General features: G+C 45.0%; 1 protein-coding gene across 1 annotated transcript in view; it reads right to left on the bottom strand.

The window, feature by feature from the left end:
* PDE4D (phosphodiesterase 4D) overlaps positions 1 to 4,453 on the bottom strand; it is a 1,198,511-nt gene extending 1,194,058 nt beyond the window's left edge. The window contains exon 1 of the mRNA XM_075326371.1: positions 1,683 to 4,453. Within this exon, the coding sequence (XP_075182486.1) occupies positions 1,683 to 2,275 (593 nt within the window). The 5' untranslated portion in view covers positions 2,276 to 4,453. The remainder of the gene's footprint in view (positions 1 to 1,682) is intronic.
* Between the last annotated feature and the right edge of the window lie 10,749 nt (positions 4,454 to 15,202).

Raw genomic sequence — 15,202 nt, 5'->3', positions numbered from 1 at the left:
GTACAATAATGGAGGTGAGAGGGTTATTAATGTAATAATGGGTAATAGTGTAGTCATATTGTACAGGGGGTAAACTGGAAATGTAGAGGGAGCATGTATTGATGTAGTTATGGGGAAAAGTATAATGATATAGTAATGGGGTGAGAATGTTATTGTGTAGTGTAATTGGGATATGGTGCTAGGTGGAACATCTACTTATGTATTTATGGTGGTAGAGTATAATGATATAGTAATGGGGGTGAGTGGGAAATTAGGTTCTGATGGGGTAATAGTGAAATGATATAATAATGGGGCTGAGAGGGTAATTATGCAGTGATGGGTAATAGTGTGGTCATGTAATGGGGTAAACATGTAGGGAAATTCTGCTAGGTGGAGCATCTAATGATGTAGCTATGGTGGAAGGGTATAATGATATAGTAATGGGGGTGAGAGGGTAATTATGTAGTGATGGTGTAGTCATATTGTACAGGGTGGAAACATAGTGAATGATGCTAGGGGATCATGTACTGATTTAGGTATGGGGGACCGGTATAGTAATGGGGTTATGTACCAAGGATGTAACAGTGTAATGATATAATAATGTAATTATGTAGTGAGGGGCAATAGTGTAATCATATTTTAATGGGGTAAACGTGAAATAATATTATAGCTGTACTGATATAGTTATGGGGAAGAGTATAATGCTATTGTAATGGGGGTAAGAATGTTATTATGTAGTGATGGGTATTAGTGGAATCACACTGTAAAGGACAATATGGTGCTAGGTGGAGAATCTACTGATGTAGTTAAGGGGAAAGGGTATAATGATATAGTTATGGGGGTGAGAAGGAAATTATGTTCTGATGGGGTAATAGTGTAATGATATAATAATGTGGCTGAGAGGGTAATTATGCAGTGATGGGTAATAGTGTGATCATGATATAGTTATGGGGGAAGGGTGTAATGATATAGTTATGGGGGAAGGGTGTAATGATGATATATTAATGGGGTGAGAAGGAAATTAGGTTTTGATGGGGTAATAGTGTAACAATATAATAATGGGGCTGAGAGGGTAATTATGCAGTGATGGCTAATAGTGTGATCATGTAATGGGGTAAACATATAGGGAAATTGTGCTAGGTGGAGCATCTAATGATATAGTTATGGGGGAAGGGTATAATGATATAGTAATGGGGGTGAGATGGTAATTACGTTCTGATGGGGTAATAGTGTAAATATTTATTGGGGTGAGAGTGTAATTATACACTGATGGGTGTTTACATTATGAAGGGGAAGCAATGACTTGGTGGTAGGGTACAGACTGATATATTTATGGGGGAGAGTGTAATGCTGTAGTGATGGGGTCGGGGAGAGTTATGCAGTGGGGTGACAGTACCATAGTGTGGAGCTTCTGTCTATGACATTGCCTCTCCTGTGCAGTTAGTCAGATTGAACCGTTCTTAGGATGTGAGGACTTTTCTGGATCGCGATGGATTGAAATCTCATTAATTCCCCCCAATACCCCAAATCTACAGAAGTCATCACTAACCCCTGTGCAGACAGTGCGCACCGGTGAGCGGTGCCGTACAGCACGGTATTTGGTGCCTGCGTCTTTAAGAGTGGTTCAAGATAAAGCCCGTGCATGTAGACAGCGGTGCCCTAAGATTTACCCATAGCCCAGCCTGATAATGGAGACATCTTACCGTCTGAATCCCTGGAAGGACGAGGGCCAGGACATGCGGGATTTCTTCAGCCCCGGTCTGTGCCCGGTGTCCACAGCATAGGAGGAGCGGTCCATGGCCGGGCGGTGCAGGTAGCGCTCGGTGTCGGAGAAGCCTCGGTGCCTCACCCTGCTGGAGGGGTATCTGCTCCGGGAGGAGACTGGGGGGCAGTGGGGCGCCGGCGGGGTCTGCAGGGGGGGCGCCGGCTGGGACTGGAGTTGGAACTGGAGCAATGGGTGAGCCTGGGCTTGACACTGAGGGTGGATTTGGGGTGGGGATAGGGGCTGTAGTATGGGGGGAGGTGGAGATTGTGGCTGAAGGGGATAAACTTGGGGCTGAAGCTGGCTGAGCAGAATGGAGTGAGGTGTGAAGGATGGGACCAGGGGCTGGCTCTGCGGCTGGCTCTGGTCCTGATGCTGGAGAAAGCTTTGGTGCTGATGCAGAGCCTGGAATTGGCGCTGCTGTTGGTCTGGTCGCCACAGATGTTTTGGTGCCTTCAGGTTCCCTGGGCTGCTCCCGTTGCTGCAGCTGCTGCTGTTTAGCAGAGCAGTCAGTTTGCTGCCCTCTGTATCCATGGTATACCCTGCAGACTGGCGGCCACACAAACACGTCCTGTGATCTGAGCTCAGCTCCTCAGCAGAAGTTCAGAGAGGGACATACGAGAGCGCCACTCATTCCAGCTCTCTCCCTCCAGTGCACCATAGGGAGCCGAGGTGCTGAAAAGTTGGACAGATTCCTCCAGCACCGGATCACCATGTGGAGCAGTGCTGATGAAATGCTCCAGGATCACACACAGGAGTGGTGCATCAGGACTGGATCACCCTGCTGGGCAAGGACATGAAATGCTGCACCGGTCCAACACAGGATCACTGAGCAGAAGAGCGGGGCAGCTGCCTCCTACAGGGGTCACCCAGGCAAGAATGACAGGAACTGGTCACTGGATGGAGAAAAAGTGCTGAACTACTCCCTCAGAACCTGGTCACTGGATGGAGGAGAGGTGCTACACTGCTCCCTCAGGACCTGGTCACTGGGTGGAGAAGAGGTGCTACACTGCTCCCTCAGAACCTGGTCACTGGATGGAGGAGAGGTGCTAGGCAGCTCCCTCAGGACGTGGTCACTGGATGGAGGAGAGGTGCTAGGCAGCTCCCTCAGAACCTGGTCACTGGGTGGAGAAGAGGTGTTAGATTGCTCCCTCAGGACCTGGTCACTGGGTGGAGGAGAGATGCCAGACTGCTCCCTCAGGACCTGGTCACTGGGTGGAGAAGAGGTGTTAGATTGCTCCCTCAGGTCCTGGTCCCTGGATGGAGGAGAGTTACTAGACTGCTCCCTCAAGACCTGGTCACTGGATGGAGGAGAGGTGCTAGGCAGCTCCCTCAGAACCTGGTCACTGGGTGGAGAAGAGGTGTTAGATTGCTCCCTCAGGACCTGGTCACTGGATGGAGGAGAGGTGTTAGATTGCTCCCTCAGGACCTGGTCACTGGATGGAAAAGTGGTGCCAGACTGCTCCCTCAGGACCTGGTCACTGGGTGGAGGAGAGATGCCAGACTGCTCCCTCAGGACCTGGTCACTGGGTGGAGAAGAGGTGTTAGATTGCTCCCTCAGGTCCTGGTCCCTGGATGGAGGAGAGTTACTAGACTGCTCCCTCAAGACCTGGTCACTGGATGGAGGAGAGGTCCTACTCTGCTCCCTCAGGACCTGGTCACTAGATGGAGGAGAGGTCCTACACTGCTCCCTCAGGACCTGGTCACTGGATGGAGGAGCGGTGCTAGACTGCTCCCTCAAGAACTGGTCACTGCTAGACAGCTCCACCGGTACTGGTTCATTTTATGGAGGTGCTGCAGTGCCTGACAACTCTCCCATCACTAGAGAAGAGGTGCTGAAGTTATGGACAGCTCAGCTATCCTAGTAACTGATCACTGTTTAAAGGAGAGGTGCTGAAGAACTGGACAACTCCACCAGTACTGGATCACTTTTTGAAGGAGAGGTGCTGAAGTACTGGCCAGCTCCACCAGACTGGATCACTGTATAGAGGAGAGGTGCTGAAGTGTTGGCCAGCTCCACCAGACTGGATCACTGTGTAGAGGAGAGGTGCTGAAGAGCTGGACAGTTCCACCAGACTGGATCACTTTTTGAAGGAGAGGTGCTGAAGTGTTGGACAGCTCCACCAGTCCTGGATCCTCATATGGAGGAGAGCTGCTGAAGTCCAGGAAAGCTTTCCGACAATAGCTGCCGAGAATATATGATCTACCTCCACTGTGCCAGCCTAACACAACCATGAATCAGTGATATCTTTCCATCCCTTGCAGAATGTCATCTCCTTTCTTGTTATGCAGAGAATCCGAGGACATCTCCTGCTGACCATGCTCTGGGGGACCAATACCAAGTTACAGCCCAATAATAACGCACATGTCTTTTGTAATCTTCCAGAAAGTGTATGATTTCCCTTAGCTGTTCTCCAGATGCAGTGCTGCTGTGCCGAGTGCTGCTGTGCTGGGTGCTGCTGTGCCGGGTGCTGCTGTGCCGGGTGCTGCTGTGCCGGGTGCTGCTGTGCCGGGTGCTACTGTGCCGGGTGCTGCTGTGCCGGGTGCTGCTGCCTGCTCCTGGCTGCATGCTCTCCTCCTCTCACAGCAGATGACTGTCTGCCGGGCAGAAATCACAGCTCCGGCTCTACATGTTCCTCATGGCTCCTGGCCAGGACTTCAGCATGTCTTCTCTCCAGGAGATCCTTGTCTCTCCTTTCTTCCCATCGCTGACTGATCATCATCCGCTGCCCAAATTTTGAAACTTTACTGAATTAGATAGAGAGAGGGAAGAGGAGGTGCAAGAAGCAGGACCTGCCTCCTGTAAGCTGAAGACAAGGAGGACAGCTCCTCAGCTGTTCTGGAGAGACCCTACCTCTACCGCCCCTAATGAATACTTAACATCATCATGCAGAAGTGCAATTTCATTACTGTAACACAATGATGAGGGAGAAATGCAGTTTCCAGCTCTGGATACAGTGTATGGAGCTTGTTCTGCTCAGACAAGTGTCTTCTACTCCTTGGCTGGAGCCTACAGGGGACACACGTGCTCCTTTGTGTTCTTGCCATTGTGTCTGTGCTGCTCTCCTGATGTGTATGGGAGGGGGCACAGTTTACATTTTTCCCCCCTCAGGTTACATATCAATTGGATGTCACACATCAGTTTTTTGGCATCAGGCACAATCCGGCATATGCCTGATGCAACGATTCAGCGCAGAATATGAAAAAACTTATGCGCTGGATCCTTTTTTGACGGATACGGTATACCTGATCCGTAAAAAAAAAACGGATCCGACGTTTTTTTGCATCCGTTTGGTCCGTTTTTTTGGCTAGATCCGGTTTTTTTCAATAAATTGGAGCATGCTCAGTTTAAAAAAACATATCCGGCGGCCACATCCGTTTTTTGCCGCATTAGGCTGCTTTCACACATCCGGTTTTAGCAGAGCCTGCTAATGCGGCTCTAAAACCTATGCAACGGATGCGGCGACAATACCACATCCTTTGCATAAGTTTTTGACATGCGGCCCGTCCGGTTTTTGCCGCTTGCGGCACGCTACTGAGCATGCACAGTGGAAAAAAACGCATGCGGCGGCCGGATGCGGTGCTTGCCGCAGGACGCCACATGCGGCGTCCATAGGCGTGCATTGCAAATCGCGCCGCATCGGCTGGATGCGGCACGATGCGGTTTTTTTTGCTGGACAAAAAAACGTGCCAGGCAGCGTTCCATCCGGCTGCCGCATCGGCTAAATCTGCCGCATGCGGCAAAAACCGTACCGAACGCAAGCCCATGCGGCACAATCCGGCACTAATGAAAGTCTATGCAAAAAAACTGCAACTGGCGTAAAAAAAAAAACGGTTGGGTTTTTTCTGCAAGCGCCGGATTGTGCCGCACAGGAAAAACTGGAGGTGTGAAAGCAGCCTTACGCCGGATCCGGTGTCTATAGGCTTCCATTGTACATAACGCCGTATCGCACCGGATCCAGCACAATGCGTTTTTTTGTCAGAGACAAAAAATGTTACAAGAGACGTTCCATCCGGCCGCCACATTAGGCTGCGTACAAACATCAGTTTTTAGCCATCAGGCGCAATCCTGCAGAAACATGAAAAATGCACACGGCGTCTGTTGACGCCGGATACGTTTTTTCCCCCATAGACTTCTATTAGATTCTATTGCTTTCCATCCGGCTTTCGGCTTGTCCGGATGGAACGTTGAGGGGAACGTTTTTGTGTGCGGCAAAAAAAACAGATCGTGCCGGATCCGGCCGTACGGCGTGTTTTATAATGGAAGCCTATGGATGCCGGATCCAGCGTCATCCGTCATATGCCGGAATCTGGCTCTGGTTTTCGTTTTTTTAAACTGAGCATGCTCAGTATCAAAACGGATCCGTCAAAAAACGGAAGAAACGGATGGAAAAAACTGATGCAATGGATGGTTTTTTTCAACGGATCCGTTGCATTAGTTTTTTCGCCGGATTGTGCCTGATGGCAAAAAAATTATGTGTGCACTTAGCCTTAAGGGTGCTTTACACGCTGCAATATCGGTAACGATATATCATCGGGGTCACGTCGGTAGTGACGTACATCCGGCGCCGTTACCGACATCGCAGCGTGCAACACAAATGAGCGATGATCAACAAGCACAAAAACGTGAAAAATCGTTGCTCGTTGACACGTCGCTCATGTCCTTAATATCGCTGCTGCTGCCGGTATGACGTTATTCGTCGTTCCTGCGGCATCACACATCGCTGACAGTGTGACACTGCAGGAACGACGAACATCTCCTTACCTGCCTCTACCGGCAATGAGGAAGGAAGGAGATGGGCGGCATGTTACGTCCTACTCATCTCCACCCCTCTGCTTCTATTGGCCGGCCGCTTAGTGACGCGGCAGTGATGACGCTGTGACGCCAAAACGCACCTCCCCCTTGAGGGAGGGATTGTTTGGCCATCACAGCGACGTCGCTGCACAGGTATGATAATGCTTGCTACGGCAGCGATCACCACATATCGTTAGAACGACGGGGCGGGTGCAATCGCATGCGACATCGCTAGCAATCGCTAGCGATGTCGCAGCGTGTAAAGCACCCTTTAGCCAATTACGTCGGATCTGTCAAAAGCCGGATGCAACGCAAGGCCATGAGGCACAATCCGGCGCTAATACAAATCAATGGGGATAAAACAGATCCGGCGCCGAATGCGTTTTATACGTTTTTTTCCGGATTGTGCCTGATGGAAAAAACTGATGTGTGAAAGTAGCCTCAGTGGGATATTTAGAATTTGACAAGTCTCGTAGGTATTTAGTGGCTATTAATGGCTGGTGTCTAATTTTTGCTCTGTCCAAGGGATGAACTTCAAATTTCAATAATTTAATAAGGATGTGATTGTATGTATTTAAAGGGAACCTGACAGCAGAATTTACCTCTATTATCTAATTACAGAGCTGTGTTTGTCATGAAATGCTCATCTCAAGCAACTCCAATGTTAACCCCTTCACCCCAGCCTGTGTTCACCTTCCTGACCAAGCCATTTTTTTGCAATTCTGACCAGTGTCACTTTATGAGGTTATAACTCTAGAACACTTCAACGGATCCCGGTGATTCTGAGAATGGTTTTTTTTTTTTTTCATGACATATTGTACTTCATGATAGTGGTAAATTTAGTACAATATTTTTTCTGTTTATTTATGAAAATATTGGTAATTTGCAAATTTTGCCATTTTCTGATTTTTTATTTTTATGCCCTTAAAACAGAGCTATGTCACACAAAATAGTTACTAAATAACATATGTTTACTTTACATCAGCGCAATTTTTGAAACATATTTTTTTTTTCTTAGGACATTAGAAGGGTTAAAAATGTATCAGTTTCTCATTTTTCCAACAAAATTTACAAAACCCTTTTTTTAGGGACCACAACACATTTGAAGTGACTTTGAGAGGCCTAGGTGACAGTAAATACCCCAAAAGTGACACCATTGTAAAATCTGTACCTCTCAAACTGCTCAAAACTACATCTAATAAGTTTATTAACCCTTTAGTTGTTTCACAGGAAATAAAACAATGTGGAAGGAAAAACTGAAAAGGTAACAGGATAAAGTGCGCCATACAATTTTTTGTGCAAGTTTTCCTGAGTACGCTGATACCTCACATGTGGTGGAAATCTACTGTTTGGGTGCATGGCCGGTAGAGCTCAGAAGGGAAGGAGCGCCATTTGACTTTTTGAACTCAAAATTGTCTGGAATAGACAGCGGATGCCATGTCATTTTTGGAGAGCCCCTGATGTGCCTAAACAGTGTGGAAAACCAACACAAGTGACCCCATTTTGGAACTAGACCCCTCAAAGGAATTTATTTAGATGGTTGGTGAGAACCCTCAGGTTCTATAATGTTGAGCCGTAAAAACTAAAAAAAGATATTTTTAGCACAAAATGTTGATTTAACCCTAAGTGTTTCATTTTCACAAGTGTAAAGCCATACGATATCGTATGCGATCGTACCCGCCCCATCATATGTGCGGCACATTAAATTTGTTGAATGTGTCGCACAAACGAGTAACCCCCCATCACACGTACTTACCCGTCCATACGACCTCGATGTGGGTGGCGGACATCCACTTCCTGGAGTGGGAGGGACGTTCAGCGTGACATCGACGTCACGTGGCAGCCGGCCAATAGAAGCGGAGGGGCGGAGATGAGCGGGACGTAAACATCCCGCCCACCTCCTTCCTTCTGCATAGCCGGCGGGAGCCGCGGGACGCAGGTAAGCTGTTGTTCATCGTTCCTGGGGTGTCACACACTGCAATGTGTGCAACCCCGGGTATGATGAACAACCTGACGTTCAATTTTTAGGAATTGAACGACGTGCGTGCGATGAACATTTTACCGTTCAATCGCAATCGCACGTAGCTGTTACATGCTACAATGTAACTTACAATGCCAGATGTGCGTCACTTACGACGTGACCCCGCCGACACATTGTAAGATATATTGTAGCGTGTAAAGCGGGCTTAACAGGAGAAAATGAACCCTACAATTTGTTGTGCAATCTCTCTTGAGTTAGCCAGTACCTCATATGTGGTTGAAAACTACTTTTGAGGTGCAGTACAAAGTTAAGAAGGGAAGGAGCGCCATAGTGGAGTTCAGATTTAGTTAGAATGGTTTGCTGGAGCCATTTACAGAGTAGAATTTTATATAATTGGGCGGTGAAGAAAAAATGATTATTACATATTTACCACTAAAATGTTGTTTTAACCTCAGATTTCCAATTTTCATAAGGGGAATAGGTAAAAAGGCCCCATAATGTGTTGCACAATTTCTCCTGAATGTGGCAATACCCCACATGTGACCGTACAGTACTGTTTGGCCGCACCACAGGGCTCAGGAGGGAAGGAGCGCCATTTGATTTTTGGAGCACGGATTTTCCTAGAATAGTTTGCAGACTTCATTTGCAGAACCCCTAAGTTCCAGAACAGCAGAAAATTGACTTTATTACTATTTTTTATGCCGTTCACCTTGTGGTATAAGTGATTAGGCGGCTTTATTGCTCCTGTCAGCATGATACAGAAATACCAGATTTAAATTGGCTTTTTAGGTTTGGCTATTATCACACAAAACCCCCCCACTTTTTTACAAATTAAAGGTTCTTTTTAAAGGGAACCTGTCAGCAGAAATTTTGCAATAAACCTAAAAGATTCCCCCTCTGCAGCTCCTGGGCTGCATTCTAGAAAGGTTTTTATTGTTATTGTGCCCCTTATGACACCAAAATAAAGACTTTATAACGTCTTACCTTTTTGTATGCTAATCTTTTTTTATGTACACAGGGGAGGACTGTCTCTTGCGTCCGTTAGTCGCCCCCCTGCCGCTTTACGTCCCCCATCGCTCATTTCCATAACTGAGGACACCGCCCAGTGCTCCCGAGGTCTCGCGCAGGCGCCGTGCCACTCTTGCGGGAGTGAGCACTGTGCACAGTGTGCCTGCTGGTGACATGATTGCGCAGGCGTGAGATTATGGGCGGCGCTATGATTGCCATCAGCAAGTACCCGCCCATAATCTCGTGCCCGCGCTTTCCCCTCTGCCTCCACCGTTCTGCGCAAGCGCTGGCCAGATGAACCCACGTCACCTCTTTCCCATCTTTCCCTGGAAAAGGAAATAGATGGGAGGAGCGGAGCAGCATAACGGTGGAGGCAGAGTGAAAAGCGCGGGCACGAGCTTATGGGCAGGTACTTGCTGATGACAATCACAGCGCCGCCCATAATCTCACGCCTGCGCATTCACGTCACCAGCGGTCACACTGCACAGTGTTCACTCCCGCGAGAGTGGCACTGGGCATGCGCAAGACCTCTGGAGCACTGGGCGGCGTCCTCAGTTATGGAAATGAGCGATGGGGGACGGCGTAAAGCGGCAGGAGGGAGAATAACGGACACCAGACAGCCCGCCCCCGTGTACAAATAACAAGATTTGCATACAAAAAGGTACCACTTTATAAAGTATTTATTTTGGTCTCAAAGGGGGCACAATAACAACAGGAACCTATCCAGAATGCAGCCCAGGAGCTGCAGAGGGGGAATCTTTTAGGTTTAGTGCAAAATTTCTGCTGACAGGTTCCCTTTAATCACTGAATTTGAAAGCTATAGTTTTTTTTAATTCTTCTGCCGACAGAGTCAGGTGATGGCTTGTTTTTTGAGGGATCGTTGGAGTTTTTATTGGTACCATTTTGGGCCACATAATATTTTTGATAGCTTTTTATTCTGCTTTTTGTGTGGCAGAATCAAGAAGAAATAGCAATTCAGGAATAGTTTATTTTTTATTTGTTATGCTGTTCAACATATTATAAAAGTGATAACACGGCTTTATTCTTTAGGTCAGTGCTATTACAGTGATACCACATTTATATTTTTTTATATTTTGACTCTTTTACACCAGAAAATCAGTTTTATAGAAAAAAAAATAGTTTTTGCATTGATGTATCCTGAGAGCTATAACCTTTTTATTTATTCGCTTATGAAGCTGTTTGGCATTTTTTTTTTTTTGCTGAATAAGATGTCTTCAGCGGTACCCTTTTAATTGACATGTGCCTTTTTGATCGCTTTTCATTCCATTCCAGCTGTTTGATGAAACGTTTTTGCTACGTTGTTTTTTGTTTTGTTTTTTTTTAGCGGTGTTCACTGAAGAAGTTAACTAGTGTGACAGTTTTAAAGATCAGGTTGTTCCGGATGCAGCAATACCAGATATGTGTATTTTTGTTTTAAAGGGAATCAATCACCAGGATTTTCCTATATAACCTAAATCCAGTGCTATACTGGCACTATCAGGCTGATTCTCTACATACCTGTAGTGGTCGGCTCGGATGTTTAGGCTTTGAAATCCAGGAAAGTAAAGTTTATATAATGAGCTGCTTTTTGAGTGACAGCAGCTGAGGATTAGATAATATATGGAGGGAATTCATAGTTCTCCCCTCCCCCTGTTAGAATTAGCATAAGTATTTTAAAATTAATTTAATTTTTCAGTAGCAGGACCTGTGTGAGGTCATACCCATGTGACCAGGAGAGGAGGGGCCTCAGCCAACAAAGCTGATACCAGGAAGCAACATTTTTCTGTTAGCTGAGGCCCCGCCCCTTCTGGCCTATGGGTATGACCTCACACAGGTCCTGCAAGGGAAAAAGTAAATTGATTGTATAATACTTATGCTAACAGGGGGAGGGGATAATTATGAATACCCCCAGATATTATCTGCTCCTTAGCTGCTGTCACTCAAGAAGCTGATGATTTTATAAACTTTACTTTCTTGGATTTCAAAACCTAAACATCCGAGCTGACCACTACAGCTATGTTGAGAATCAGCCTGATAGTGCCAGTATAGCCCTGGCTATAGGTCATATGCAAAAATCCTGGTGATTTGTTACCTTTAAATAAATATACATATTTATTTGTAGTTATTTTTTCATTTTTTTTCTTTATTTTCTGTTTTTTTTTTGTTTTTTTTTTTACATATTTTTACAGCTTTTTGTAACCTTTTTTTTTAGCTTTTTTTACCTAGTCTATATATGGGACATTAACTTGTATTGCTTTAATCGCTGATATACTGTTTTGCAATGTATGATGAAACGTTTTTTTGCCACGTTTTTTATTTTATTTTTTGCAGTTCACTGAAGAGCTTAACTAGTGTGACAGGTTTATAGATTAGGTTGTTATGGATGCAGCAATACCAAATATGTGTATTTTTTTTTTTTTTTACATAATTATACATATTAATTTGTAGAATTTTTATTCATTTGTTTCTTTTCTGTTTTTTTTAACATATTTTTACAATTTTTTGTTACTTTTTTTCCCGCTTTTTTTACTTAGTCCCTATATGGAACACTAAATTTTATTGCTTTGATTGATGATATAACGTTTTGCAATGTATGCTGAAAAGTTTTTACTACATTTTTTTTCAGTTTTTTTTTTCTTTTTTTACTTATTTTTACGATTTATTTTAATTATTTTAGCTTTTTTAGTTAGTCCATATATGGGACATTAACTTTTATTGCTTTGATTGCTGATATAATGTTTTGTAATGCATTATATCTGTCAGTGCTACATTCTTGGTCAAATTTCATTTTGGCAAATTTGATTTTCACACGATTTTATAAAAATATTACTCAAAGTATTCAGGAATCACTAACATTTTTATATAATCTCTATATTTTTACAGGCTCAAAAGTAATTGGACAATTGACTGATAAGCCTTAGGCCAATGTGGTTTATTTCCACATGATGTCATGACAAGGCAAGGAAATTAAAGGTCAATGTTGAATCCTGAAAATCAGCTAAACAGACACCATAAAGGTAGTAACACCAAAAAGTGTGGAGGGCCACAAGAGGAAATGAAAGTGGATCATTGGTAAAGTTAAAAAAAAAAATAAACACCTTCACAACAAGTCCACAATTTTTCGGGAGGTCAGTGTATTAAAAGACACTGTCACGATTCTTCCTTGCACACTAGGAGATGCTCTGCTGTGTTTTCCTGGGCTGGCAGGTTGATTGACAGTGCAGGCTTCCATGCTGGTTCTGGGAGGTGCTGATTACTCAGGTGTTCCATCTTCTGGGTAACTGCTATGCTTCTTTACTGAGCAAGCTCTCCCAGAACCTCGCCAGTCGTACATTCTGGTTCTGTTGTTATGCTGTTGGCCTGTTTTCCTGCCTGTGCTCTGATCTTTGTTTCCTGACCCTGGACTGTTGTTTGATCCTCTTTGACCACTCCCTGGTCCTGTCGTGACCTCCTGGCTTTTGACCTCAGACTGTTACCTGACCACGTCTCAGTGTTCTCCCTGAATCCATTACATGCCTTCCCGGAATTCTGACCCTCGGATCGTGACCTGACTATGCCTCTGTGTCCTCCCTGTGTCCATAAGTGTCCTCCTGTTACCTGACCATGTTTTTCCTGACTACTCTACCCATAAGTAGTGACTAGCATCACAGATGCCATCATTATGCATGTAAATCCTGAGGGTTTATTTCAACATTTACCACTAGTAACACTCAAGAAAGCAAATATCAAACCAACAGCAAAAAGCTGCTGTGTATGAAAACTTTGGTAAATGAAGGAGAAGGGAAGATATCGTGGTCAAGAATGAAACAATGAATAAACCACTTAATGTAATGTAAATTAATAGAACTAAAACCATAATCAAGGAAAGTAAATATCATCAGCAATCGCAATGCTGTATTCTAAACAGCTATTTTGTTATGGATACAGCCTCATTAGCTCTTTAGGATTACCTTGGGAATATTTAAAATTATATATGGTCACATCCCAGAAAGTCCACTAATTACCAGGCATCGGCAGAGAGGAGCACAATCCTTTATGATCTCATTGTTTACAAAACACTGAATTAATTGCAAGATCCATTTACCTTGCCGCAGAGGAGAGAAATATACAAAGGAGCAAACTGCTAACATAAATATAACACCAATTATAGCGGTGAAAAATAAATATTTGGTGTTTTGCTGAATGTAACATATGTTGTACGAGGTGAGTGCGTTCTGTATAGTCTGGAAAAATCAATTACAGGGCGCAGCTTGTAAATTTATAATAGTACAGTCTCTATTTAAAGCACCACTCCAGTGGGGTTTTTTTTCAGCACCTTGCGGCGTCTTCACCTTTTACCAACGCCATTCCAGTCCTACAATGCCATCTAGTGACCGCAACATGTGATTGGCTGTAAGACAGAAGTTATATCACAAGCTCTCGATACAAGTCTAGGAGAGCCAGATTGAGGCTCTCATAGACTTGTATTGAAAAGTGTCCTTTGAAACACTGGAGTTGCTGGCAGGTTACAAACTGCCTAAGGCCTCTTTCACACGTACGTGCCTCTGGTACGTGTTTGGAAGTTTTCTCACTTACCGGAGACATGTACACACGTAGACCTAGGTATTCCTATGGTTTTGGACACACGTAAGTATTTGCGCACGGAACGTGTGTCCGTTCCGTACTTACATGTGTCTGTGTGTTTCTCACGCCGACATGTCAGTTTTCTCTCCGGCATCACGGGTGTCACACGGAACGCAATCGTGTCACACGTAATGAAAACGGACTACACGGAGGGGTTATGTGCGACACGCACCAGAGAGGAGACATGTGTCTGTGAGAAAAAAAACCCCAAACCTTTACTCACCTTCTCCAGCCCTGCAGTCTCTGCCGCTGCTGTCACTTGCTGCCACCCGCCGCTTATTATGCTAATTGAATATTCACTTCACTGCGACCGGAAGCAGCAGCAGCAGCGGGGAGTCGGCAGGACCGGAGACCGAAGTTCAGCACCACAGACAGCGACGCCAGGGACAGGTGAGGAGAAAGTTCCCGGTCTCCGTGTGTTATCACAGACAACACACGGCGAACACACATAGGCCATAAACACGGCTCACCGAGGGCAAAACGCACCTCTGACACGTCCGTGAAACACGTGTGTGGTTTTTCACGAACGTGTGAAAGAGGTCTAAGACAGTGATAGAAGATGAAGACGCTGGAGGGTGAGTATAACAATAGGATCAGGGAACTTAGATTTAAAGCACCACTCCAGCGGTAAAGTAAAATAAGAAAAAAAAAAACAATAAATCAAAAGAGTCAATATATTTAGCAAAAAACATATAATATATTCACTACTAAAACATACACATGTAGCAGAGTTGAGATTGTCAAAGTAGTCTCCACTCAATCCAGTGACTATGGATAACCCTACTAAACCAATTTAATGAATTATCAATGTACACCTAGAAAGTAAAGCCCGTGTCATTTGTGTATCTTTGTATGAAGTACCTTGTTTGAAAATCTGTCTGTTATTATGGACAAGGTATTGGCAATGTGGACCACTGCTTAGCAGCCTCCATACACTACACACACGGAGAAGGGAAGCCTTTCCTCAATATCTGTCACACACCCAGAAGCAGCAGCAGCATGTAAGACATCACACAGCAGCACTGAGCAGTGTAGCTGTGAATCCATCATTGGA

The sequence above is a fragment of the Anomaloglossus baeobatrachus genome, chromosome 1, assembly GCF_048569485.1.
Source record: "Anomaloglossus baeobatrachus isolate aAnoBae1 chromosome 1, aAnoBae1.hap1, whole genome shotgun sequence".
Lineage (NCBI taxonomy): Eukaryota > Metazoa > Chordata > Amphibia > Anura > Aromobatidae > Anomaloglossus > Anomaloglossus baeobatrachus.
The sequence above is the reverse complement of the archived record's forward strand: the minus strand, read 5'-3'. Positions and strand labels throughout refer to the sequence as shown.